We start from the raw sequence: 23,713 nt of genomic DNA on the forward strand, positions 1-23,713 counted from the left end.
AAATGATTACATTTTATGGTAAGTAATAAAAGAGCACTAAAATAGTGGTAAAAGCAAATGGTCTCATTTTGTGGCTCATTTTGCTAAAACATAGCGATATTCTGAGGGCTACTTTGTGATTTTCTGATGTACCCTTTATCTCTCAAGCAGCAACATCTATTTATTCTTCAGGTGGCAATTACATTTGCCAGAATGCTTTTCAATAACCTCGGCAGAAAGCAAATGAATTTGCTGCTATTCAATCCACAGGTGGTCATAAAATAACTTGATAGTGTGATAGAACAGTAAGGGCAGGGGACAGTAAAATGCCAACATCTTGTAACTAACTGCACTGTGCTCTGGTCCATGGAAACTGTAGAAAATTGGTCTCTGGCTCTGGACTATTGATGATGTTGGTTTTGGTCTTTTTATGGAATAGTTGAGAATAAGAAAATGAAGAATGTTACCAGCTTTATCCTTTAAGAAAAAAAAATAATGAGATGGTAGAATAGTACACTTTTGCAGATATCTCTTGTCATCAGCTCTTTGTTTCATTCCCGGCGGCTCACCTCACCTTTCCATAGGCCTTTTTGTACGCTGCCTTAATTTGCTGACGTTGATCGTTGCTACGTGCTGTGAGGAGCATGAGGATGGCATCTTCATCCGTACCTGGACCAAAAATCAGTTAAGCATTAAACAAATGGGAAACTGCTCAGTGAGCTTCAAAACAATATGCCAGCACACACCCTTTGGAGTGTGGACAAAGACACATATCTGCTTTTGAATTAAAATTCTTATTTTTTCATAAACAAAGGGCTAATAAAGAATTATTCTGCTGGCACCCAACATCTAACAGCAGCTTTCTCTTGAGCAAAGCCTGATTGAGGATAATCGACAGCTTGCAATATACTCCCATATGAGGAGCTGACCCCTTAATGCAGATACAAAAGGACTGACGAGGCTGATGATCTTATAATCAATAGCTCCTGAAAGGCACCAGCACCTCAGAGAAAACAGCTCAGATGGATAAACAAGCTGAAGAGCAGCATGTGGTATTTTCACTGAGGGATCAAATGTAAAAATTTTTCAAGATAATTATGGCACAAAGCCCCACTGCTCTGTAATGACAGCCAGACTATAGACAGAGGTCTGCTTGGGTCATAATTGCTCTCCTCCCTTTTGCTCTCTTTAATTACACATTAAATTGACAAGTGGATATTTCTTATTGCATGTGCACTAAACTGACAGGAAGCAAGAATAGCAGATAAATGGAGAAAATGGTGCTGATGGTCAGAAAAGCATCAGTCGTAATATATCTGTAGTATTCCTTCAGCTCAGTGATTGTCACCGGGCCCATTGATTTATACTAATGACTGCAGAAGGATGCTTTGATTGCTGCTTCCAATTTTGTACCTCTGCAATTAAAATTAGATCATCTGAGAAAAGAAAATGGGTTCAATGGTCAAACTATTAAACTATTAAAAGGTAACCCACATTAAGCTGAAGAGCTTTCAGCCAAGACAAAAACTGCTTGACACAATGCTTATATTGTAAAATATTAAAATTAATTAATCTCTTGCAAATGCCCACTATGTTAACAGAGTTTAAAAGTTAAAAGTTTCTGTAGTTCTGTGCTCTTAGTATGCCACCCAAATTCACATTAAGTAAAGTATGTATACTTAAATGTTGAAAATTTGAAGACCTAAACTTAAAATCACAGTAGGATTGAAGTTCATCATGGCCAGTTTAGTGAGGAGGAAAGATCAGATACCAATAATTGTACAATGTATTTTTGTACATGTATTTTGTACAATGTACAAATACAAATTTGTGTACAATGTACAAAAATACATTCTTTTAAAACAGACTTAAGAAAATGTGAACCTACATCTTGAGATGTGTTCACTCTGCAAATAGCAAAACTCTCACACACACAAAGAAGAAGCTGTGTTGCTACAGGCACCAGTGAGAAAAAGGAAAAACAAATGAGGAAATCCACTTAAAAGGCTTATCAGAATATGAACAACAATTTACACTGATTAGAAGCAGGGTTTTCAATCTCTATAAAGTCATCAGCAACAGCCGTTTTCTCCTCTATTGACAATTGCAAGGCAAATGAGACTCAAATTGTGTGCTTTGCCCAACAAAATGCACTGCTGAATGACATTACATCAGAGCGAGAGGTGAGAAAGTGGTTTCAGCCGAAGTCTTCTGCATCTGCACCCTACTGTGCACAGAGGTCTCACTGAAACAAACGAGGAGGCTGCATTTCTTGGCACAGTACAAATGGCAGTCTGAGCATGGTATGAGACAACTATAGTGTAATTAAAAGCTGTTTGGAATAAACTATTTCAAAATTATATAGATAACATGAATGGAATCTCCATGTGGGAATAATGGGCCTGGATTAGAAACAAATCCACTAAAATACTTCATTTAATAATTAGTCATTTTCATTACCTGGATTATCTCTTTATCATGATGTCCATGTTGGTGTTGGCACAGTGAGTGCTCATTATTGTGTTTCTGCAGAATTTTCTTTGCAGGAAATAAGTTAATACTGAACACCGTGACATATGTTTGCACATTCACTTGTTTGTTTCAAACCTGGTGATACTCAGCTCCCCTCCAATCAGGCCAAACACACAAGGGAAGCACAATTATTTCCCATGTGCCAGAGAACTGCCTGTGTTTTATTGTCGTGCTGGCTTTCCAGAGAAGCAAAACAAACATTAAATTACGTTATAAAAATATTGCTTATTACTTTTTTTCACTTTACTGCATTCACCAATAACGACACATGACTGAGGCACAACTGTCACTTTTGGGGTTGCAGCAATTAAACCTATTTCAGCTTCAATGTGGGATGAAGTGGTGATACTGTTGAGGGTGTTGGGGAGTGACTATAATATGTTAGCTTAGATGGTGTGTTAAAATAATGGTCTAACATGCTGAGAGAGTGTGTTGAAAGTACACAGCAATGGAGCAAGGCATTCATTCTGAGAAAACTGACCGATTCCTTTCATGGCTCTGTGGAGGACCTCAGCATCGTGTTTGGCGTTGAAGTTGACGAACGGTCTCACGCTACCTCTGAAGGTCTGAGGGAGGAGAGCAACACGAATAAATATCAAATAAAATTTTAACAAACATTGTTTAGTTTATATTTCTTTAGCTTGTTAGCGAAAGCTTAGCGTGTTTCTAGCTAACCACAACTACAACTACATGAACCCAAGACTGAAGACTGTAAATAAAGACATGACAGCTTCCCAAAAGTGAAGCCAAAAAATCTAGATCGCCCCCTGGTGGTTGACTGCAATATAGCTAACAAACCCCGCCCCCTTCAAGCTAGCTGATGGGACGTGGATAGAACTAAAAAAATCAAAGTGCACGTTAAAATATTTTTTCCCTAAAGATGGTATCTGTCATTTTTGTGGTTTTTATCGCGCTGATGTGTGTTCAAATGCTCTTACTATTGATTGGCTCAGTGTATGAACAGGTACCCGATCACTACTGCGCAGACGCTAGCTGCAAATGACGTCACCGAGGCAAGATGGCAGCCCCAGAATCCGGGATATTAGTTTTTAGCTTTAACGTTTGTAGACTAGAAGTAAGTGGAGACACGTTGTTAATTCAATATGTACAGTCACTGCAAGAAGCCAAAAACAAGAAGCTGAAATTGATGTGCCATTTTCTTTGCACTTAGATTATTTAAGTTATTATTTGTTATAACTATTTGTAATTAATTCTCAATTTAAAGCAGGAAATTAGACACAAACATTAGATAGCGTTTTGGTGCTTGGTTCAAATGATGTTTTCCACCAATTCCCCTCTCTAACAAGTATGAACAGCAAAAATATTGAAAATTCATGGGGGTGGAGTGGCATGAAAAATTTAAAGATCCTGAAAATTGCTGCACCATAAAAAAAAATTGCTATAGGCCATCAAAACCCACCTGGGTATACATGCTGTCTAACCAAACTCTGGGGCAAGTACTGTAAGTATTACCTAAAATTAGCGTGGCTGCTGCTTTGAGTGATGCAGATAATTAAAAAATGTGCCGGGTCTCACGTGTTGGTGCTCAGATTGTTCTCCAAGGAAAATGTCATTTGAAGAAAAAGCAATAAAACATCTGCCTCAGCTGCAGCCTTGTTCCAAACTCTACACAGGTGGGAGTAGTTAGAGAATATTGTCTCCCCCGCCTCAGTCAAGGTCTCTGTTTTTTTATCTCTTTTGTTGGTCATCTGTTTTCATTCACAGACAAGCATGCATGTGTTGTGATGTATTCAAGAGAGCAACCTCTTCCTGCAACATGAGGATGTTTACCTTGACATGTCACAGTCCTGATCCTTCCTGCATGCATCATGAAAGTGACACCAAGGTCTGTCTTTAGAGACAGCATTTCTTCTGCAGTAAAATCAGTCATGCGATATTTTTAAACTCCCATTCATGACTAGGATGTGAATCAGCACTTATTGTTCATTCAGTTTTCTCTTTCATCACATTATTTAGCATTCTTCTTCTACAAAGACGTATGTCAGCGAGCAAATGCCAAACTGTCAAAGTGGTTCTCTACCCCACTAATCTTGTGACTGTGCAGATGGCAGTGTTAGTTGGTCCACCACTTTGGTCCAAAATTAAATGTCTTCACAACACCTGGCTGGACTGCTGTGAAATTTTACACAGACATTCATGGTCTCCAGAGGATGAATCCCAGTGGCTTTAGTGACATTTTATCTTGCACCACCAGCAGGTCAAAGGTTTTACTTAGCCAGTGAAATATCTCCGATTAGCTTTTCATCTACTCCCACCATAAAGTTGACATTTTAGTTTAGAGTGAGATATCTCAACAACTATCAGATGAATTGTCATGAAATTTTGTACAGATATTCATGGTCTCCAGAGGGTTTTTCATATTGACTTTGGTGATCCTCTGTCGTTTTATCTAGTGCCGTTGTCAGGTAAAAATTGAATGGTGTATAAGGTTTGATTTATGACAATATACCTGCAAAACTAATGAGATTACCATCAGCTTCAGCTATGTTAGCATACAACTAGGCTAAATTAAGAAGGTGAATGTAATAAACATGATACCTGCTTAACATTACACAGAGCCACTAGCATGGCTGTAAACAATAACAATAACAATTCCTAGTTCCCTAAAAACTGTAACATTTTGAAGATACAAGCTTTTCAGCAACATCAAATTGTCAAAACTCTTTACGTAGATTTTTCCTGATGGTCTTAAGTCTGTTCTTTCTTTCTAGTATGCATTAATAATTCCTGTTTTCGTGACTCACTGTCAGCAGTTTCTTTAAACTAACAGTGGGCCTACTCAATAGATCTGTGGCATCTTAAATTAGTGGTTAAAGCCCATTTTTACTTCAAAATCTATTCTTTAAATTTTCTTTTGAAAAGTTTTCAAAAAGCATAGCCATCAGCCAAACAGCAGTCATCAAGGACTCTGCTTTGTCTCCCAGCTGTCCTTTGATGAAATTGTAACCCAGTGGGGATACAATAGACACTTAAACCTTGAGTTTCCATGCTATTGTGCTGTGTGTATTACCATTCCATGGTAATACAATATGGTACAAATTAGACCACTGTCATCAACTGAAACTGAGGTCGTGCCATCGCTTTACTCCTTAAATCAACTTATCCTCATCAGACAGTCTGAGGTCTCTCAACAAACTGGAGAGGATAAAATCAAATCAGGGATATCAAATGAAGCTGCTCCTTCTCTTTTCCTGCCACTGTGAGAGTACTGCCCGAGTTGTGCTAATGTTTTACTAATGAGACCATCTTCTGAGAAAGTCCTTTCTGTGAATTAACAATCATTTAGGAGTCAGAGTATCTCTGCACATCAAACCTTCACAACAAGCTCAAAGAGGAAAGTGGAAAAATGAGGATTCAGTGTTACATTTATGGAAAATAAAAGTTTAGGGGTTCCATGCAGATCAGGGGCTTGTGCTGACAGTTATTTGTGATTTGTATTGTTGAAGACTGATCATGCAGTGCGAGTTTTACTGTGGCTTTAAAAGGCAGTGACCTTTCAAGAGCTGAGACACACTTCATTACACAAACATGTAGGTTAGTTCTGGTGCTGTGGCTAAAACATACTCTTCTTAATTCTAGCTATTTTGTGCAAAACAGAAAGGTAGTTCTCACAGCTTTTACCATACTTTAAAGACATTTCATCTAAGAGAAAAGAAAACAGAAAGAAAACACTCACCATCCTTTTTGCTGATGGAAGACAAATGCTGTAAACTGTAAGAAAAGCTTATTAAAATTAATCAGGTTAGTATGTCATTATTTTCAATTCAGAATGAATACAGAGGAATAGCTGGTAACTAGTCTCTATTCTTACCACCAGGTTTGTGTCTCCCAGGTTATCCGTGGCTCAGGTAGGAGCTCTCTATTTTCTGCCCCCTAAAACTAAAACTCCTTCCTGGCACCTCCTGAGGCTGGCGCGTCACAGGGGAAAGCTGACAGGACACACTTCCTCATCCGCATGCAGTGTTATCTTTCACTTGCTGTCAGTCAAACAGGACATTGTGACCTCATCTACCCTGTCGCTTTTATGTGACCTTAAAAAAAAAGTGCAGGTGTGGCTCTCAGGGTCCAGAGGACACCAAATAACTGTGTTTATAGTTGGTGGATTAAATTTTTCAAGAATATACGATATTTCCCAGCAGTGTTTCTCACATATTAAATTACAGTTGATGAGAAAATGTCTCCACAAAGGTTAATGATCATCCTGCAAAGTTTTAGATTAGGTTTCATTTATTTGCAAATGATAATTCTGGGTAAAGGTATGAGATGCATTTCAAACTGTATAGATGAAAAATAAACTCAAAGGGTACACACATCCTGCCCTAGGTCAAATTCTGTTATGTCTGTTAGCATTCAACACGCATGTAGAGCCTTTTCCAAAATATGATTTTCCTGAAATGCTCTAATCAATATACAAAAAACATGTAGGATGTATATTTGACCAGCAGAGGGATTCAGATCTTTAAAATACAGTACAGTAATAATATGTAAAGCCCACCACTGAAAATATTACATAAGTGAAAGTATGTAGGTGTTATTAGACAAAATATACTTAAGCTGTTTTAATATATTTTACGTACTGTTGATTACTCTAATCTTTAACAATGCATCAAATTAGAAAAGCTCATCATGTGTTTTTACTCATTTACACTCAAGGCATTTTGTGAGCAGATGTCTTGAAGTGATTAATAACATCAGACCATACTTAATTCAGTGTCATTCTTTTCACATAATAAATCATTGTGGAGCTAATTTAACATGTAATTTTTAATTAGGTGCTCTTTCCTGTTTGCTCTCTATGTAGATCATTCACTTTATGTTCCATGCTCTAGATTTCTGAGGACATGGTGTTTTTCTAGCATAGTTATTCTGAGGTAAATGTGTGTTATGGCCAACAGGATGCTTGATGCCTGATAGGAGCAAAGGGATCAGCAGAGCGAAGCACCGAGGTGCAGCTCACATATCATTATTGCTGTCCTCATCCCTGCAAACCTTAATTAAAGTGAGCACTTGTGAGAGAATGAGAGTGTGAACACCATCTCGGAGGTGATCCAGTTACGGAAGCTCGCCGTTTCATTTCACAGCCTCCCAGACTGACAAGGAGCCAATTCCCTTTAATCATATATAAACAAGAGTACTAGCAGCTAATAACACACTTATCAGATTAAATGGAGATATTTTCACCAAATAATTGAGCAGTCTTTTATTCCACCAGAATCAAGTCTAAGAATGCTTAGTGGATCATTTAATTATTTGGAAACCACGTTAAGTTTGTCATTTTTGCTTTATTTTAATAATCAAAATCGCAGATTAATCAATTAATTGACTAATCATTGCAGTTTCAATGAATTTCAGTGAATACCCTAATTGCAGTAGAATTAAATGGTAATATGTTAAACTTAAATCTAGAATTCCAGGCACAGTTTTTACAATGTTGACAGACCATTTGGATATTCTAAAAACATCACACTGGCTCAGTGGAGACACTGTGATTGAGTCAAACACCTAAATAACATAAATAAGTTACAAATCGCTTGGCCTTGCAAAGTGTTAAAAATCCTGCCTTGACAGAATATGCAGTTCAAATGGACAGGACTTTGGGGAACGGTGTTCGTCTTGTAAACTGTGATTTGTAACTGACAGTAAGCTCATAACAGATGTTTACAGTGTTTACTATGTTAGTTAAACATCTTAGCACTACACTGAGATTTCAACCACAATCACATGACAATTGGGCAAACCCATCTGCTGAAGAAGACCATGTGATATGATCCGAAGCTCCAGTTGCTGTTTGAACCTTGAGGTCAAGCATGAAACTTTATTGCCAAAATAAAGTTTGTTCTGTATGAGAAAAGCCACAAGTACCTCTGAAATTATATCAGCCAAGTCAGTGAGCCTGCAAACTGCTGACTAGCTGCTTTCACTTCCTGCTATCATCTCTGAGTTGTCAGTTTCAAAACTGAATCAGTGTGAGATTTTCATTCATGAGCAGAGTGCCGGGGGACAACCTGGTTTATACAGACCTGTGGACAGCTCAATTTGTCAGGCACTGACTGACAGACAATAAAATCTGTCATCAATCAAAGGGTCTCCCGAGCCACCACTCATCTGCTCTGTTTGCTATCTCTCTCTGTGAGGGCAGGTGTTATCAAACGCTGAAGGCTCTATTTCAATGAATATTACCTGGCTTCATGGACCTTTTGAGAGCGTCCACAAAAATTTCATCAGAATATTTTATGCAGTTTGAGAATAACATCTGCCTTTTCTGGTGGTTAACTGTCCATGGCTCTGATGTAAACAACTGTGTAAGTTCAGACTGAAAGACAGAGTGCTTTCTTACTGACAACAAGGAACTATAGTGCTCCCATTGTGGCCATTTTGAATGGACGTCACATTCAGATGGGAATCAAACTTCAAGATTGGCAAAAAATGTGAGAAAGAGTTATTTCAAAATGTAACTGAAGACAAGATTAGATCACAATATCAGCAAGTAAACAGAGACCAGGAGTTGGAGTTGGAGTTGGTAGGGACATTAGCTTAGCTTAGCATAAAGACTAGAAATCACATGATATATATCAGAATGTGTTTTTACTCCCAAATGTTCACAACAGCCACCAAAAGAATACGATCTATGCCGTAAAATTCTGTTTTCCTCTTGCTCAGAGGCATAGTTTACCTTGATTTATATTTTAGCATCTCCAAGCCCCTCTCTACTAGTTTCACTCTCGCTCAAAAAAAAAAAAAAAAAAAAAAAAAATGTCTTACCACATCCCAGGAGTTTCTTGACTCTCCACAGACTCACACAGGAAACCCAGCAGGGACCTAAAAGAACAGGCACTGCTGTGACTCTTCTCATGTTTAGCTCATAGGTAGATTTTTCTTTCCTTTTTGTTTTGGGCTTAACTGGCACATGTACTGCATTCAGAGACATTAAGGACACTCTGTCTTTATCGAGGGGGGAGGATGCGATTCAGGCTACAGATGATGAAGCAGTGCCAAAGGACAATGTGAAGCTTAATGGCAGAGGTGAAAAACATGCAGTCATGGGATCTATCCATGTTGTCAGACCTCATTAATCTACAGGTCACTTGCTGAAGGGAGCTGGCGACTACACTGTTATTAGTTTGAAATAACCTGTGTGCTTACCTGTTGAAGTATAATCTCTAAAGATTCATTGGGTTCTACAAAGCCAATAAAGTGTGAAGTGTTTTCAGACAGACCATTAACAGTGTCCGAGAGAAAATGTTTGCAGGGATGGTTTGACATTTTGGGAAAATATGCCAAGAGGTAAGAGCTAAGACAAGATAAATACCACCATCTTAGTTGTATGTTATATATGAAACTAGACTGGAGACTGGGGGAAGCAGCTAGCATGGCTCTGTCTATGGGTAACAAAATGTGCAAGATCAGGTTTTGCACAGACCAAACAAGGGAGATATTATGTGTTAGTCAGTGATCTTTAGAGGTGTTGCAGGAACTGTTGGAGAAAACCATGCTAGCTGTTTCCTGTTTTCAGTCTTTATGCTAAGCTAAGCTAACTGGGCTGTTGGCTGCAGTTACAGATATGTCACTGGTATCAATTTTTTCATCTAACTCTTAGCTGAAAACACAAAAAGCTTCTGATGAATCAGTTATGTGCATTAAGTAAAAAAGGGGAAAAGTATCTTATGGAAATAATTTTATTGTTTTAAGTTAATGTTTTCTCCTCTGTGGCAACATGCCAGTGTTTATACCCTTTGAGTAATATTAGCAATGCAGAGGCATCACGTAGAAGCACTGTGTCTGAACCATGTGTTATTGTGCTGCTGTATGAGGAAATCAACTGTCGAGGTGTAATTAACACACTCTCCTCAGGGCCAAGAAGCTATTGATTTCTCTCAGACTATTCAATCAAACACAGCCTGGCCACCTCTGACTGACTGACTGATGACTGGAGAAGAATAAAACTAAAACACATAAAAGATTTATCAAGTCACGCTGCACAAAAAGTGCAGTTTTCCCAGGTTCAACAAATGCCCCTGCCTGTGTGTTGTAGCCACTTGTAAATACCTGAGAAATAACAAATGGTATTAAGCCTGTGGGCTCTTGCAGTTGATATTAGCCTTTTGTCTCAAGGGCCTCATTTATATTGTCCCCTGACATGGACACAGGAGTTGATAAACCAAGAGGCACACAGGTCCTTTCATATTTTTCATCTGCGGCATATCCTCAATATTCTTCCTGCCAATTCTCCAATGAGATGAGAGGAGTGCAAATTGCCCTCCTGAATGCATTGCTTTAATCAGCATGAATCGAGATGCAGATTTAATCTTGGCTTGTGCTTTTACTCAGCAATTTAGATGTTTGAGCTTGGCTGTGTAAATTCATCCGAGAGATGAAAAGAAATTGCTGTTGCATAAGAGTAACAGTATTTTTAATTACTCAAAAGAATATAGATAAGATTCCCTGTTTCATGCTCCTCTGAGCAAGATTATGCCGGAGCAACGTATGAAGCTGTTAAAAGAATAGACAGTGCTTTCTATAAATAATAACATGAGTTTTTATTATTTTGTGAGGGAATATGAGCATTTGCGTCCATAACAAACCATTTTTAAAAGTAATTTTCTTACACGAATCTACAAAGGCACATTCAAGCACTCCAACAAGTCTCAGTCCTGGCAGTGCTTTGGCAGATTTGTCCCTTTTTTTTCTCACAACACTTGCTGAAGCCTCTGTTCAAAGCCAGGCTGTCTGAAAGAGCGGGCAGGCAGCAGCATGGATTTTGCCACCGAGTTCCTGAGCTGCTTGAGGAGCATCCAGAGAAGGAGCATCAGGAGCATCAGGAGCCCAAAGAGCATCCCCAGGTACAAGCTCAGGTTCCAACCCCAGCCAAGTGCCAGAGGCAGCGAGGTGGACGCCACCAGAAATTTTCTGGGGGCAGGCATGGGGTTAGGCAGCAACCCGCCCTCCCCAACTCTTCCAAAAATGCTCTTTTCCCACACTTGGATCTTCTCAGGGGTTAGGCAGGTGCTGTGCAGCAGCTATAGGACCCATTGTCCAAGCAGGTATCCAACTGGTTTTGGCTATGTTATAGAATTCCCATCTGCTTCCATGGTTTAATCCTTCAATTAGTCACAATTGTTTGTTTTCAGTGATGAAGCAAACCTGTTGAGCTTGTGCGCATGGTCTTTGAGCTGTCCATTTTCCTGAGATGAAATGGTAGAAATCTTTGCAGCTGGGCTCTGCTTCCCTTCTCCTGTCAGACTCCTCGCACAAAGCCAGCCTCCCAGTTTATCATGAGAGGGGGGGGGGGAGTGAGATGCCTTCAACGCTATTGGCTGCCTTTACTTCATTTTCACCGAGGGGAAAAAAAGAAAAAAAAAAATCAAACCGCTGATAAATGAGTCGAAAACATCGACCCTACTCTGTCATTTACTAATTGATAAATGTGGGGAAAAAAGGGGGGACCTTTGTTTGTCATGCATGTTATTATATATACTCTCAGATATTTGGATTCATTAGAGCAGTGTTCTGTGGCTTTAACAGTTCATAGTATTCATATCAGTTATTTGTGGAAACTGCAATTGCAGAGATTTTTAATCATGTCTCCCTCAATGTTGTTTTTTTAATTCCTATTTTAGTACCTAGCAATTCTAATAGTCTCGCCTCAATCTTCCTTCTTAAATTAGTTTAACCTCTGGTCCCCTTTCCTTTGTGTATTGATTTGTTTTTCCCTTTTTATTGATACACACTGTTATATTGATTAGGTACACCCAGATAAAACAGACGTAGTTCTGATACTATAAATCCTACAGATTCATGAAGGTTGGATGAATGTTTTAGTTGAAACAATTCCAGAGGTTGGTATATTGGAAGCTGCTTTAGAGTTTGTAGTGCTATGTTACACTTACAGGTGTTTCTATTAGCATCCACCCCATTTATATCCATGTCTATGCTAAATAAACACCTGTCTTACTACAGTTCAACAGTCCCACAAACTACAGCCTAAGATGATTAAGTTAAATCAGCACCTCTCAAACCATCAACAAAAACCTAACCTTAATGTAAATAGCATTTATTGCAGGACAGTTTTAGACAGGTGTACCTAATAAACTGCCAACTTAGTGGAGTTGTGAAAATAAGACTGCAGAATTTCTCATGTTAAAATAAAAGCACAAGATATGGTGTTTTCAGTGACATACCAATAAGTGAGGTCTAAAGCCTTTTCCTCATAGTTACTTGATAGAGCCAGTTATGGCCCAAGGGTATAATTTGTTTTGTTTGCTTTCAAATCAGGGGTTTAGCTCTCAGTACTCAGGCAGAGCTTAGTATTTAAATCCTCATATGCCAAGTAATTAGATGTGCGTAAGGCAAGGCACCAGCAATCAATAAACCATCACAGGGTCCAAATTAAAACTGAACCATTCCAACCCACTTTGAGCAGGTCACAGAGTAAACACCCCCATTTACTAAAAGATTTCTACAAGTCAAGACAGCAAAACACAATTTGGTTAAAACCTGGGGTTGCTAAATCCTCATGCACCTGAGGAAATCTTTAGGCACCAAAATTGGTCCTCTGCTGCCCCCATGAGTCCAGTGTGACCATAAAGATGTAGAAATGAAGTCTTACTTTAAATGAAATTTTATTTACAAGAGCCATATTTTACAGTGCAGAAGAGGTCTTGAAAAGTTGTTAACTTCCAAGACATCAATGTAATGAGACAGCCGACTCCATGACAGACAAAATACTTTAATCTGCTTCTGAGGCCAAATATTTGAAGGTTACACCTCTTGGAGGTACAACCAGCAACAATAACTGCTTGGAACAAACTCAACCCTTAGACCAAAAATTGGATGGGGGGGGGGGAGTCCTCTGGGTTTGAGTAAATGTACAGATCTAGGAGAGTTGGAGACACTGCAGATCAAAGCATCATGTTTACAGAGTGGTAATAAAGACCTCTACATTTTGTCTGTGATTAAAAGTCAAACCATTAAAACTGCTTGATTAACCAACCCAACGGGAGCATATGGTCTGAATATATAAAAATACCATTAAAAAAAAAAAAAAAAAATTCTAAACATCTAGCTCTACTCCAAGAAGAGCAGACCATGTCATTTGAAACTGGCACACATCATTAAAAATAAAAATTTTGAAGACTGACAGGAGGTACAACTCTACATGGACAAGGGAGGGAGTCAGTTCAGCTGCAATTTTGTTGGAGCATCGATGCAGGAAACTTTATGGTACCTAGGAAAGGAACAGAAGCAGTGTTAAGGCAGTTTTACAGTACATAAAGTCAATTCAAAGCCACCAATAAGTTTTAAGTAAACAATTAATGTTATTGTGAAGTTTGTGTACGTACTTAGGGCCCTTGTACTTTTCCTGGACAGACTGCTGGGCATGCTGAGCAGCACCAAGGTATGTTCGGTGCAGATCCTCAATACATGGCATCAGATCTTCCAGGGAGTAGCCAGACATCTCTATCAAGGACTTAGGCTGAGGGATGAGACAACTGGAGTCATCATGCATGTTTGCACAAATGACAAAAGTTCAACTTTTTCCCTTAAGAGACGCTTCAACAAACATCCTTGGGAGATGAAGGTTTGACAATTTAAAATACAATTAAAATGGGGAGGTAGATCATTAAATTTTAGGGCTGCAACTAACACTCATTACTGATGTTTTTTAAATGAAATTATGAAAAATTGATTTTAGTTTGAGCCCACAGTAATAATTTCAGTTTGCTTGTTTTTTCTGAATGTTCCAAAAGACTGAGGGGGAGGGGGACAAATCAAAGCAAACAGGTTGCTGATTTACTTTGACCAACAGTTCTATTATATACCCTTCATGTTCTACCCAGAACTCACCCATGAGCCACCAGTCACTGTGTTGTTGGCAAGGATATAGGCTGCAGCAGCTGTTTGTGATGGCAGGTACTTCAGGAAGGGATCTGAATCAACCAGACTGAGCTCCCCAAGGTACTGAGCAGGAGAAGAAAATTAGACTGAGCTACATGTAATTTATGTAGATAAATTACACTAACCAGAGACTTTGCTCAAGGGTATGATTAGGAATTAATCTGCTTCTTTATGAAATTTCTTTGATACAGGTGTCAGTATATAAAAATGCTTTGCAATAACTTCTTCTCACCATTGCCAAACTCTCCACCTGTTTGTTAACAGAGTGATTGAGGAAGTACTGGGTGAGAAACTGGTTGATAGTTGGTGCTGCCAGATCAAAGGAGAGCACTTTAAGCACCAGATGCTCCATCCTTAACACTTGCTTCTTTGTGTAGGTGTCATCTGTGATGTAAACAAACTCCGCCACCTCAGGAGGGTAGATTTCTTCAAACTTCCTGCATTTGAACATTTAAAAAGTCACATTACACAGAGGAGAAACCCATCTGGAACACTGCTTTTGTAAATTGGACTAGAACACATTTAATATGGACACATACGAAGCCAGCAGCATAGCAGCAGTGCCGACGAGCTGGAGCTTCCCCCTCAGGACAGACATCGAAGAGAGGAAGCGATCGATGTAGTTCACAGCCAGATAAAGGGTCTCGTTCTGGAGCTTGTACTCTTCTCCAACCTCGACCAGCCAGTCCACCAGGATGGCCCTCATGCTGTTGGTGATGTCTGGTTGCTTTTTCATGTAGCCTGCTTTAGGCCTGGTTTTTACCTATTGGGCAACATAGAGAAACCATGTGCAAGCAACTTTAGATAAACTGCATTTCAGAAGGTCTAATGACACTTGTCATAAGACTGAGACAGATCTAAGATTTTGACACAGCAATGCAGTTTCTAGTAAAGTCAGAATACAGGACAATTTGCTCTTAATCTCTCACCTCCATTTCCCTCAGGTACTTGTGGATTTCAGCAGCATATTCTGGGACCTCATTTACATTGACAACCTTCTCCTCCCCCTCAACCACAGACATGTCCATGGGAGAGTCTGATCAAAGAAAGTTTTACATTTAGTACACAGACAGTGAAATCAAGCCAAACACTGGCGAGTCAGACTCTATAAATATGACTGAATGTGAATTTAGGAAGCAATTATACAAAACACTCCGTTTTGCCAAAGATTCACAACCCACCAAAGCTGACATCCATCGCTGATGGAATGTCAATAGTGGAGAGGGGCTGTCTGAGCCGTGCCACGGCATTGTCGATGGTTATTGGAGAATCTTCAGCGACTGACTTTGCTTTGACAGCCTCAACCACCTGCTGTGGCTTCTTTGAGCAGGCGCCATCAGGCTCATCCACATGGATCTGGAAAGAGGGCTGCTTGGCAGAGGGTTTCTCATAGCAGTTTTTGCCAAAATCTTCATTTTTACAAGACAAGGGCTGTGACTCCTGGAAGTAAAAAAGCACATTGTCAGTTTTCATCTTCGGCCCATAAGGAATTTTTTGCAGCAAGACAGCATAAATCTACAAGACAATTAAAGACAAAGGGCAGGTAGCACACACACAAAATACAGCTGTAGTAGCAGTTAAAGAAAAGCTGCAACAATAAGCATGGGCATAGCAGTAACTTGTGAGGCATTTAACTTTGTATTACAACATGAGAAAGTATTGCACAAGAGATTTAAAACTCAATTCTGCTGCCAGTTTTCACAAATCTGTATCTTAATAGAAAGTTCAGGGAGAATGTTAGATGAACTTTAGTAGTGTTATCAGATACTGATAACCGTTGCATTTATAAGCAAACTGGTTGCAGCTTTTCAAATGAGAATTTGATGCTTCTCTTTCTCAGGCATGATCATAGACTGAACCTCTGAGTTTGACTGTGCATCATCAGTTGAAACCTTGTTAGATATAATACTAGCAATTGTTAATGTCTCTATGGCGGCACTAACGTACATTAAAACCGCTAAATAAAGTAATACGAGTAAGAAGTATAGCACTAGTCGTGACAGTAAAATGGCGGACAACCTGGGTACCAGAAGCAGCTGTAGCTACATTTAAAATATATCTACACGTTTGTAATAATTAATAGGGTTCAAACTGGCAGTAAAGTCATCTTATCTAGGCACGAGTGTGATATGAATTGGCGGGGTAATAACTGAAATATGTTGCCTCCAAAACCTACAACGGCACCTTATTGTAACTACAGTCATCATTAGCAAACACTAGCCTGAGCTAGGCGAGCTACCTAGCATCATCGTTACCCACACTAACCTGCTTTGTGCTGCGCTGGTTCTGAGTTTTGCTCCGCTGGTTGTTCTGCAGGGGTCCCAGGACGGTTCTGTTTGCCGCTTGTTTCGGTGGAAGGTTTTCTTGGTTTTCGTTTGCAGCAGTTCGGGGTTTCAGCGAACCCCTCAGTCTTGACAGCATATTTTCTTGGTTGTGATACTCACTAGCCGCGCTTCCCTGTCCTCTGTTAGCTCCTGACATAGCTCCCTCCGTGTTCCTAGCTAGTTTTCTACACCTGTTGTGTGCCTTTTGCTTGTGAAGAATACGTCAAAAGTGACTTGCAAGAGATCACTTATGATTAAATCGAGGCTAGCATTAGCTGCTACCTTGCTGAGGATGGTTACAAGAAACGCTCACAATCAAAACTAAGCTGTTGAGATGGCAACGACACTTGGAACTGCAGTGACACAAACAAAACACGCACAGACAGCGGCTCAATATCTACTGTGTGTTTAAAAAAATATGTGATTTTAAGTCGCCATATTAATACAAGTTTCGAAATAACCACCAACCTGCTAACAAGGGCAGCTGCTAGCCTCGGTCCATTTACACAGAGACGCTGCTTGCTTTCTCTCAGTTCAAGTAGCCCGCGAGGATTGAAATGGGCCAATCACAGGCCGCACAGGTAGTGACGCGTGAGAAGTACGGGAGCCGGAAGGGTACATTTCGCTTAATTATAAATTCAAAACCGGTTTGAATGTAAAGGTCGCACATGTGCAGGTTTACAGCACAGTCAATGCAAACACACGTCTAATAGCGTAATAAAAATTGCATTGTATTGTATGTGAGGCTTGTGTGTGTTGTGTACACACACACACACACACACACATATATATGACTCACTGTATCACACAAGCCCTCTTATTCCTGTAGAGATTCATATTTTGAGTAGAATTTGGTCAATATACTTTCCGTCAGCCCCTTGAATGATGAATCTTACAGTGGTAACAAATACAATCTAATTTTTATTTTAACAGGAGGGGATTCACAGTGGTATAATAATTATGCTACAAAAATAAACATGATGTGCTTTTAACTGACTTATATTTGGTGACTGAAATTTCAAACCTCAACCCAAGCCACTGATAAAAACAGGAACTTGCACAAGCCGAGCTACCTTGTAGTGGTTTATTAGTCACCACACTTGTTTTTAGATGCTATCAAAAGACATTATAAATATTTAAATATTGTACACCTTAGTCAGGAAAAAAAACAGTATCTAGACGACAGTATGACAAAGTGACATTGTGACAATTATAGCAACTATCATAAATCAAAACAATTGCATTTACAATACAAAAATAGCACAAATCAAGACCCTCAAAGACAAGTCAATCAATGCTATCTCTACTGTATGACATTATGCCTCATTGAAAAAGTCTAAGAGAGAATTTAATTCATAATTATCAAGTATCTCCAATAACGAGGACACCTTGGTTTTCACATTCTGGCCTTTAAACTTGAACTTGTCGATGAAGAGGTCTGTGATCATTCCTACAGGAAACAAAAAAAAACATTAGTTACCTCCAGTCAACCAGCTTAACACTTCAAGACTCAGAGAGAGATGAGACAGCCAGTGAAATTACTGTACCATAAAGCCTCTCGAGGTGCGCCGGCTGCTTCTTGTACTCCTCCAGGAGATTGGCAGACTCATCCAAAATGTTGCGGTACTCTGGGATGAGGAAGTCAGCGTTTCCCTCGTGAACCTGAAGCTCCTGCCAATCACAGAGGAAGTGGTGGTGAGGTGGCACCAGCTGCTGTTCAAGTCTTTCAGAGTGGATTGTTCCCATAGGACGGTGCATTTAACATTTAACCAATACTTACTTTAAGAGCATCAATAAGCTGAACTTTTCTAGCCAGCAGCAACTGGTACTCCAGCTTTGGATGGATCATTTTAAGGGTGTGGCTCACAGAGTCATCATTGATATCTGGAAGATGAAGAAAATAAAACAAAAGGCAATTTGAGCAAGGTTGAGTCCTATAGATCAATGACTGAAATAGACACTGGTATAGAATAACAATACACCCACCGTATGAAATGTTGAGATTGATTTTCCGCTTGGTAGCTTCTTTAGAGAGGACATCGCTTAGTATGGAGATGGTAGAGATGTTGTCTGACCTGAAGTGACCCTCTCCTTTGCTAAAATTACAAATAAAGAAAAAGCAGAAAAAGTAGACTATAACACAAATCACCACTTTGAATGAACATAAAACATTTCTAGGGCTTTGGACAGGATATGAAAATTTGCAACTTGTTTCAGTGATCTCAAAATTTCTCTTTCTCTACTGTCTGCTAGTATTTACCAGTAGTTTGCTTCAAGCTGTGTGCCGAGGAAAGTGTTATGGAAATAAAAAGTGATGCTTTCTCCTGCTGGTGTTTTCTCAGGCACCTCTGGCAAACAGAAAACCACCCAGGAGTGGATCTCTGCAAAACTGAACTGTCCCACCAGACTGAGCCTGTTCATGGGCCTGTGAGACAGACAGAGAGACAGAGAGAAGGAAGAGACGGACAAAGATATAATGTCAAAGGTCGAAATTATGAGGAAAACAACTGAAAGATAACTGATTAAAAAATGTCACTTTTCTGACAAATGATTTAATATAACATAGTTCTTAGCAACCTGTTGGCATTCATTGTTAAAGGACTCTTTCAGCTGGTGCAGCGTTTGGTGTGAGACCTTTAAAAGTTTTAGCTTCTTTAATAAAATGTTACAATTAAGTATGACTTGTGTTAGTTATAAATAATCCTCTTGTGCCTCTAAATCGAGCATGAATCCACCATTTCAGTAACCCCGTGATGTGTGAAGCATTTCAGAAGTCTGGAGCCTGATTTCGGGAATCAAACTCTCCAAACCTTTGCACTGGAGTTTTAAAAAATGAAACAATAACAACTTTGAATCTAAATGCTTAGTATCTTCCTATGAAAACCCACACTTTCTCAGACATTTAAGATGCAGTCTTTACCTGTCTTGGTCTATGCTGTGTGTGCGCTGGTGGAGAGACAGAGGTTTGATCTGGTACTGGCGGACCTGGCAGGTCTTGGGTTGCAGTCTAGGGGTGATGTAGGCCTGCAGTGTGCCATATTGTCCCTCAATGGATCTCACCTGTGAAAACAGTTTATCATAAATGAAACATAATATTTTTTTTCACAGTGCATCATACATAAATGGTTGAAGCCAGCTGGGGATACGCTGTGTTTTGATGCACTTGTCACCTTGAGTTCAAGCCTGGTAGTGTTAGCCTGACATCTGTACGTGGCCAGGAGGAAGTTCCCATTAGGCTGCTGCAAACGAAAGTAGGAGAGTGAGGCCTCTGGGAGCAGCGGCAGGTTTGTGACTTTATTTGCACAGTATGTTTGTCCTGTGTACAAAGAGTTTACGCAGCTCACCTCCGAGTCACACTCACTGAAACTGACAACAGCTGAGTTTTTATCCACATCCAGCAGGTCTATGGGGACATCGCTCTGCATATAAGAGTAATCTTTAAGTTTCATTTTGCATGTTCACATATGCAACATTGGGTCAAGGGTGAGTTTGATTTGTCATATCTGGGATTTCTTGCTGGGTGTACCTGGAGCAGTAGATTGTCGATGGCAGTCTGCACCTCCAGGGTCAGGCTGTAGCTGGCATCATCTTGGCAGAGGGTGAACTTGTCATTAATGCTAAAGACGGGCACAGCAGAGACGGCTGTGCTCGACTGAGAGGTCTGTTGGTACTGCTCTCGTCCCTGCAGGACTTTGACCTGCAGCTGCTCCAGCTCTGCCCTGAAAATTAACCATATATTGGCCTGAGGGATGGATTTGTTTTCAAATCATGTTTTAACTATGTAAGTCAAACGCATTAAATGTACAAGAACGCACTACATAATCAGAGAGGAAGCAGTATTCTGATGATACCTCAATGCTTCTACTTTGGACTGGGTCTCCTTACTCATCCTGACTTCATCTCCGGGCCCAGCTTCAGCCTTCTGGGGCTCAGTGGTCAAACCAGTCACCCATCCTGCAAGAGGTAATGGCAGCTATTCAGAAAACGCTGCGCACATCAGAATCCCCTACTGCTACTTTGCATTTTAACATTAACTGTAACTGTTTTAAGTGATCCATACTACATGTCAGATAGTCCAAGAAATTATAATTCTACTCAAGAATGAAGTTATACAGATAGTGTGACAGGCAGGACAAACACACACATTTTCTTCTTTGTGAAAAACCTGGGAACATTAAGTGTATTGTTTTGACCTTTTTTCTTTTTATAATCTAACCTGTATAAGTGGCAGTCAAGACCTCATCATAAGACTCCTTCCCCACACAGCCGCCCTGGATGGAAGTCACGCTTTCTGACAGTATCTGAAGAGAAGAAACCATGACTGTCAATGAGGGTGCACTACAATCAGTTTATTTCATGTAATACTGAAAAAGACAGTGGACTTGAACATTTAAAAATAGATGAAGACAGCATTATAAACTACAAACTGGAGAGAAGCTTAACTAAGAATAAATTACTGGAGTGAAAGTAAATATTTCAGAATTGATGAGCATAAACTTACATGGTCAAAACGTAATGTGGGCTCACTGGAGCTGTCAAAACCATAAACCTCTACTGTTCCATCATCCCTGCCCACCAGAATGTCATTCACTCCATCACCGATAATGTCATAGGTGTCAATGCAAAGAATTCCTGATGAGAGACAGAGAAGTTTAGATTCTTGGACACACCATTTACCCATTTCCTCTACGTTAATTTGACATATACTGAGGAAAATGGTTGTTATAAATGGATTTATATTTCATTGGCTATAGCATGAAACATCCTGGTATCATTCCATAAACAACATACCTCCTTTCTTTTTGTCATTGTCAATCTCCCATTTGGTCGCAGCTGAACGCTCACCGATCTGAACCAATCCTATTTTACCATCTGTAGTTCCATAGAGGATTTCCTCTCCTGTAAAGAAATCACTGACATTATACTGGATCTGCTAAAACAATCTTATGTTTTATAGTACTAATACACAACACACAGAGCAGTTAACTTGCCTCCATCTTTGTTGAACAATTCCAAGACAGAAGGAGGGCCAGGGACTTCAATTTCATAAGCAAGCTCAGATCCCTATAGAAAAACGACATGTAGAAATAAGTCTCATCTGATTGTTTAAGATAGAGCAACTTGGAGCAGTAAATATAAGGTTGTTTTACCTGCAACACTCTGAGAACCCGATCTTGGCATGCCAGGACCGGGACGAGGCGAGTAAGGTTCTCAGAGGACAAACACATGATATCATTGATTTTGTCTCCAGAGAGATAGTAGTCCTGGTCCTTGCAGTCACAGTAATGGTTGTAGATGTAACTTGCACACACGAAAAGGTCAGCACCAGAAACATGCCTGGAAAAGAGGGAACCAGTGAAGTAAAAATCACAGCTCTGAACAAGTCAATCAAACAGAGTAAGTCAGTAAAAAGTGGGCAGAAGTGGCTCCTACATGGCATTAATGGTCTCAGTGAGGTTGGCTTCAAAGGTGAGGAACTGTTTTCCCTTCTTGGTGAATCCTCGGACCTGAGAACCAGAGCAAACAAAGATCTTCTCCTGGGGAGTTCCCACAGCTCCTCCAAGGTCCATTCTGGCTATTTTCTGCCCTGGAAGTGTTTTAAACACAGGCTGAAACAGAAAGTCAAATTTCTTGCTGTTAGAAGCTGAAAGTCAACACATTAGGATCCAACTGGGCTGACAGAAAAATCTTAACCAGGATACACACCACTGCTTCTCCCTTCTTCATCCCAAAACATGTCAATATACCATCGTGATCAGCAATAGCAACCTGAAACAAATAGACACCAATCAAGCACAATGAAACTGCAATAATAAAGAGGTGGAGGGGTAATTCATAAAAAAAGAGCAAACACACCACAAACTATAACACTTTTAGGATAGTAGTTAGGCACTGGTAATGTTCTGACATTAGTAATACCTTTTGAGTTGCCTTTTTTCCAAGTGCTGGAAGCAGCTTCATAGTTTTCTGAGAGGTCACACCAACCTGTGAGCGTAAAGTAGACCATGTATAAAAACAGCTAAAGAAAAACTTACTGCACAGCGAAGAAAATATCCTGAACAGATTTTTTATTTAAAATCAAGGTTACTTTTATTGCATAAAAAGCCACATAAAATAAATCTCAGATAAAAAGCACCGACTCCACCAGCCTGATTTAGTTTTCAGCCAGGTCTCTGAAATATAAGACCTCTCTGTCTATGGATCTCACACACAAGATCAAAATCGAGATCGAAATCTATTGCTCCTGAAAGACGGACATAAATCTGACCGAACTGCAGATTCTCCGTGTTACCTGAATATAATCAACTCGATTTAGGTGGAGCTCCATCTTCTTTCTCCACTGGGTGTCTTATTTTAGAGTGGGGGGAAAAGTCTGATGCAAGTCTTCCAGGTAAGTTGTCCGGTTACAAAATGTGCAGGGGTCATTAGTTGCTGTCCACCTCAAGCTGTATGCCATTCACAACTTCTCGGCATAATTTCCGTCCGAAAGACAAGACGATAATGATGGTGAAGAGAGGCTGGGATTATCGGAAGCAAGGAGATTAGCTCGACGTGCTAACGTTAGCTAGTAGCAAGCTAATTAGGCTAACACGATTTATCCGTACGCCAACTGTCTCCTTTTAAGAGGAGGAAATCACCAATTAGTAAAATCTACCGAGCGAAATAAAGACACGCGAATTAAACCAGCTCCACTGTTTTTCTAAAGTCGCGCCGGAACCCCCTTAAACGCGAATATCAGGCTTAAACTGTCAATGCACAGCTTCAGAACCAGATAAACGCAGTTGCCCGTTGCCAATGGCGACGCTGTAGCCGCAACAAGCTGTGACATCATTGGATGTGACTGGATGTCAAAAGTTAAAGATGTGATGTGATTGGTTGACTCGCTGCCGAGGAATACAGCTAGATTAGTTTTTTCTAGTAACGCTGTATAGTGCTTCAGGTAATATTCCTAAATACAGATA

General features: G+C 39.8%; 3 protein-coding genes across 6 annotated transcripts in view; all 3 read right to left on the reverse strand.

Moving 5' to 3' along the window:
- The window catches only part of anxa5a (annexin A5a), a 28,295-nt gene extending 10,999 nt beyond the window's left edge, over window positions 1-17,296 (reverse strand). Inside the window, exons 1-6 of one of the 2 annotated variants that reach the window (XM_051072544.1) lie at window positions 17,220-17,296; window positions 9,295-9,351; window positions 6,344-6,509; window positions 6,209-6,243; window positions 2,993-3,077; window positions 554-648 (exon numbers count right to left, since the gene is read on the reverse strand). In XM_051072544.1, the coding sequence (XP_050928501.1) occupies window positions 554-648; window positions 2,993-3,077; window positions 6,209-6,211 (183 nt within the window). In that variant the 5' untranslated portion in view covers window positions 6,212-6,243; window positions 6,344-6,509; window positions 9,295-9,351; window positions 17,220-17,296. The remainder of the gene's footprint in view (window positions 1-553; window positions 649-2,992; window positions 3,078-6,208; window positions 6,244-6,343; window positions 6,510-9,294; window positions 9,352-17,219) is intronic. The other variant, XM_018702986.2, reaches the window with a different exon arrangement.
- Window positions 13,135-17,303, reverse strand: ccna2 (cyclin A2). 2 transcript variants are annotated; one of them, XM_051072543.1, is made up of 9 exons: window positions 17,220-17,303; window positions 16,693-17,104; window positions 15,609-15,867; window positions 15,357-15,463; window positions 14,967-15,190; window positions 14,660-14,864; window positions 14,377-14,490; window positions 13,872-14,005; window positions 13,135-13,756 (listed from the first exon to the last, which is right to left on the reverse strand). In XM_051072543.1, the coding sequence occupies exons 2-9, from the start codon at window positions 16,906-16,908 to the stop codon at window positions 13,705-13,707; spliced, it is 1,311 nt and encodes a 436-aa protein (XP_050928500.1). In that variant the 5' UTR covers window positions 16,909-17,104; window positions 17,220-17,303; the 3' UTR covers window positions 13,135-13,704. The 2 variants fall into 2 exon arrangements, with proteins under 2 accessions (XP_050928500.1, XP_018558526.1); XM_018703010.2 differs by having other exon boundaries at window positions 16,693-17,262.
- Window positions 17,304-17,821: 518 nt separating this feature from the next.
- bbs7 (Bardet-Biedl syndrome 7) lies at window positions 17,822-23,548 on the reverse strand. 2 transcript variants are annotated; one of them, XM_018703013.2, is made up of 19 exons: window positions 23,044-23,548; window positions 22,671-22,736; window positions 22,458-22,520; window positions 22,185-22,360; window positions 21,902-22,088; window positions 21,743-21,815; window positions 21,543-21,650; window positions 21,253-21,383; window positions 20,968-21,052; window positions 20,603-20,705; window positions 20,278-20,470; window positions 20,096-20,170; window positions 19,922-19,987; window positions 19,672-19,811; window positions 19,012-19,176; window positions 18,738-18,847; window positions 18,532-18,635; window positions 18,299-18,422; window positions 17,822-18,201 (listed from the first exon to the last, which is right to left on the reverse strand). In XM_018703013.2, exons 1-19 carry the CDS (start codon window positions 23,077-23,079, stop codon window positions 18,068-18,070), a joined length of 2,139 nt encoding a protein of 712 aa, XP_018558529.1. In that variant the 5' UTR covers window positions 23,080-23,548; the 3' UTR covers window positions 17,822-18,067. The 2 variants fall into 2 exon arrangements, with proteins under 2 accessions (XP_018558529.1, XP_018558528.1); XM_018703012.2 differs by having other exon boundaries at window positions 19,922-19,990.
- Window positions 23,549-23,713: the final 165 nt, after the last annotated feature.

This window comes from Lates calcarifer, linkage group LG8 (assembly GCF_001640805.2).
Source record: "Lates calcarifer isolate ASB-BC8 linkage group LG8, TLL_Latcal_v3, whole genome shotgun sequence".
Classification (NCBI taxonomy): Eukaryota; Metazoa; Chordata; class Actinopteri; family Centropomidae; genus Lates; species Lates calcarifer.

Bases quoted from the DNA above. Each gene is read 5' to 3' on its own strand.
- ccna2 (XM_051072543.1), bottom strand. From the start codon at position 16,908: ATGTCAGGAGCTAACAGAGGACAGGGAAGCGCGGCTAGTGAGTATCAC. The intron at 14,865-14,966 runs GTATGTGTCCAT...GTTCAAATGCAG, and splicing joins GCTGCTATGCTGCTGGCTTC to GAAGTTTGAAGAAATCTACC. The intron at 14,006-14,376 runs GTGAGTTCTGGG...CTCATCCCTCAG, and splicing joins CAGTGACTGGTGGCTCATGG to CCTAAGTCCTTGATAGAGAT.
- bbs7 (XM_018703012.2), bottom strand. From the start codon at position 23,079: ATGGAGCTCCACCTAAATCGAGTTGATTATATTCAG. The intron at 22,737-23,043 runs GTAACACGGAGA...TTACGCTCACAG, and splicing joins ATCGAGTTGATTATATTCAG to GTTGGTGTGACCTCTCAGAA. The intron at 19,177-19,671 runs GTAAAGACTGCA...TCTGTCTCACAG, and splicing joins CACAGCATAGACCAAGACAG to GCCCATGAACAGGCTCAGTC.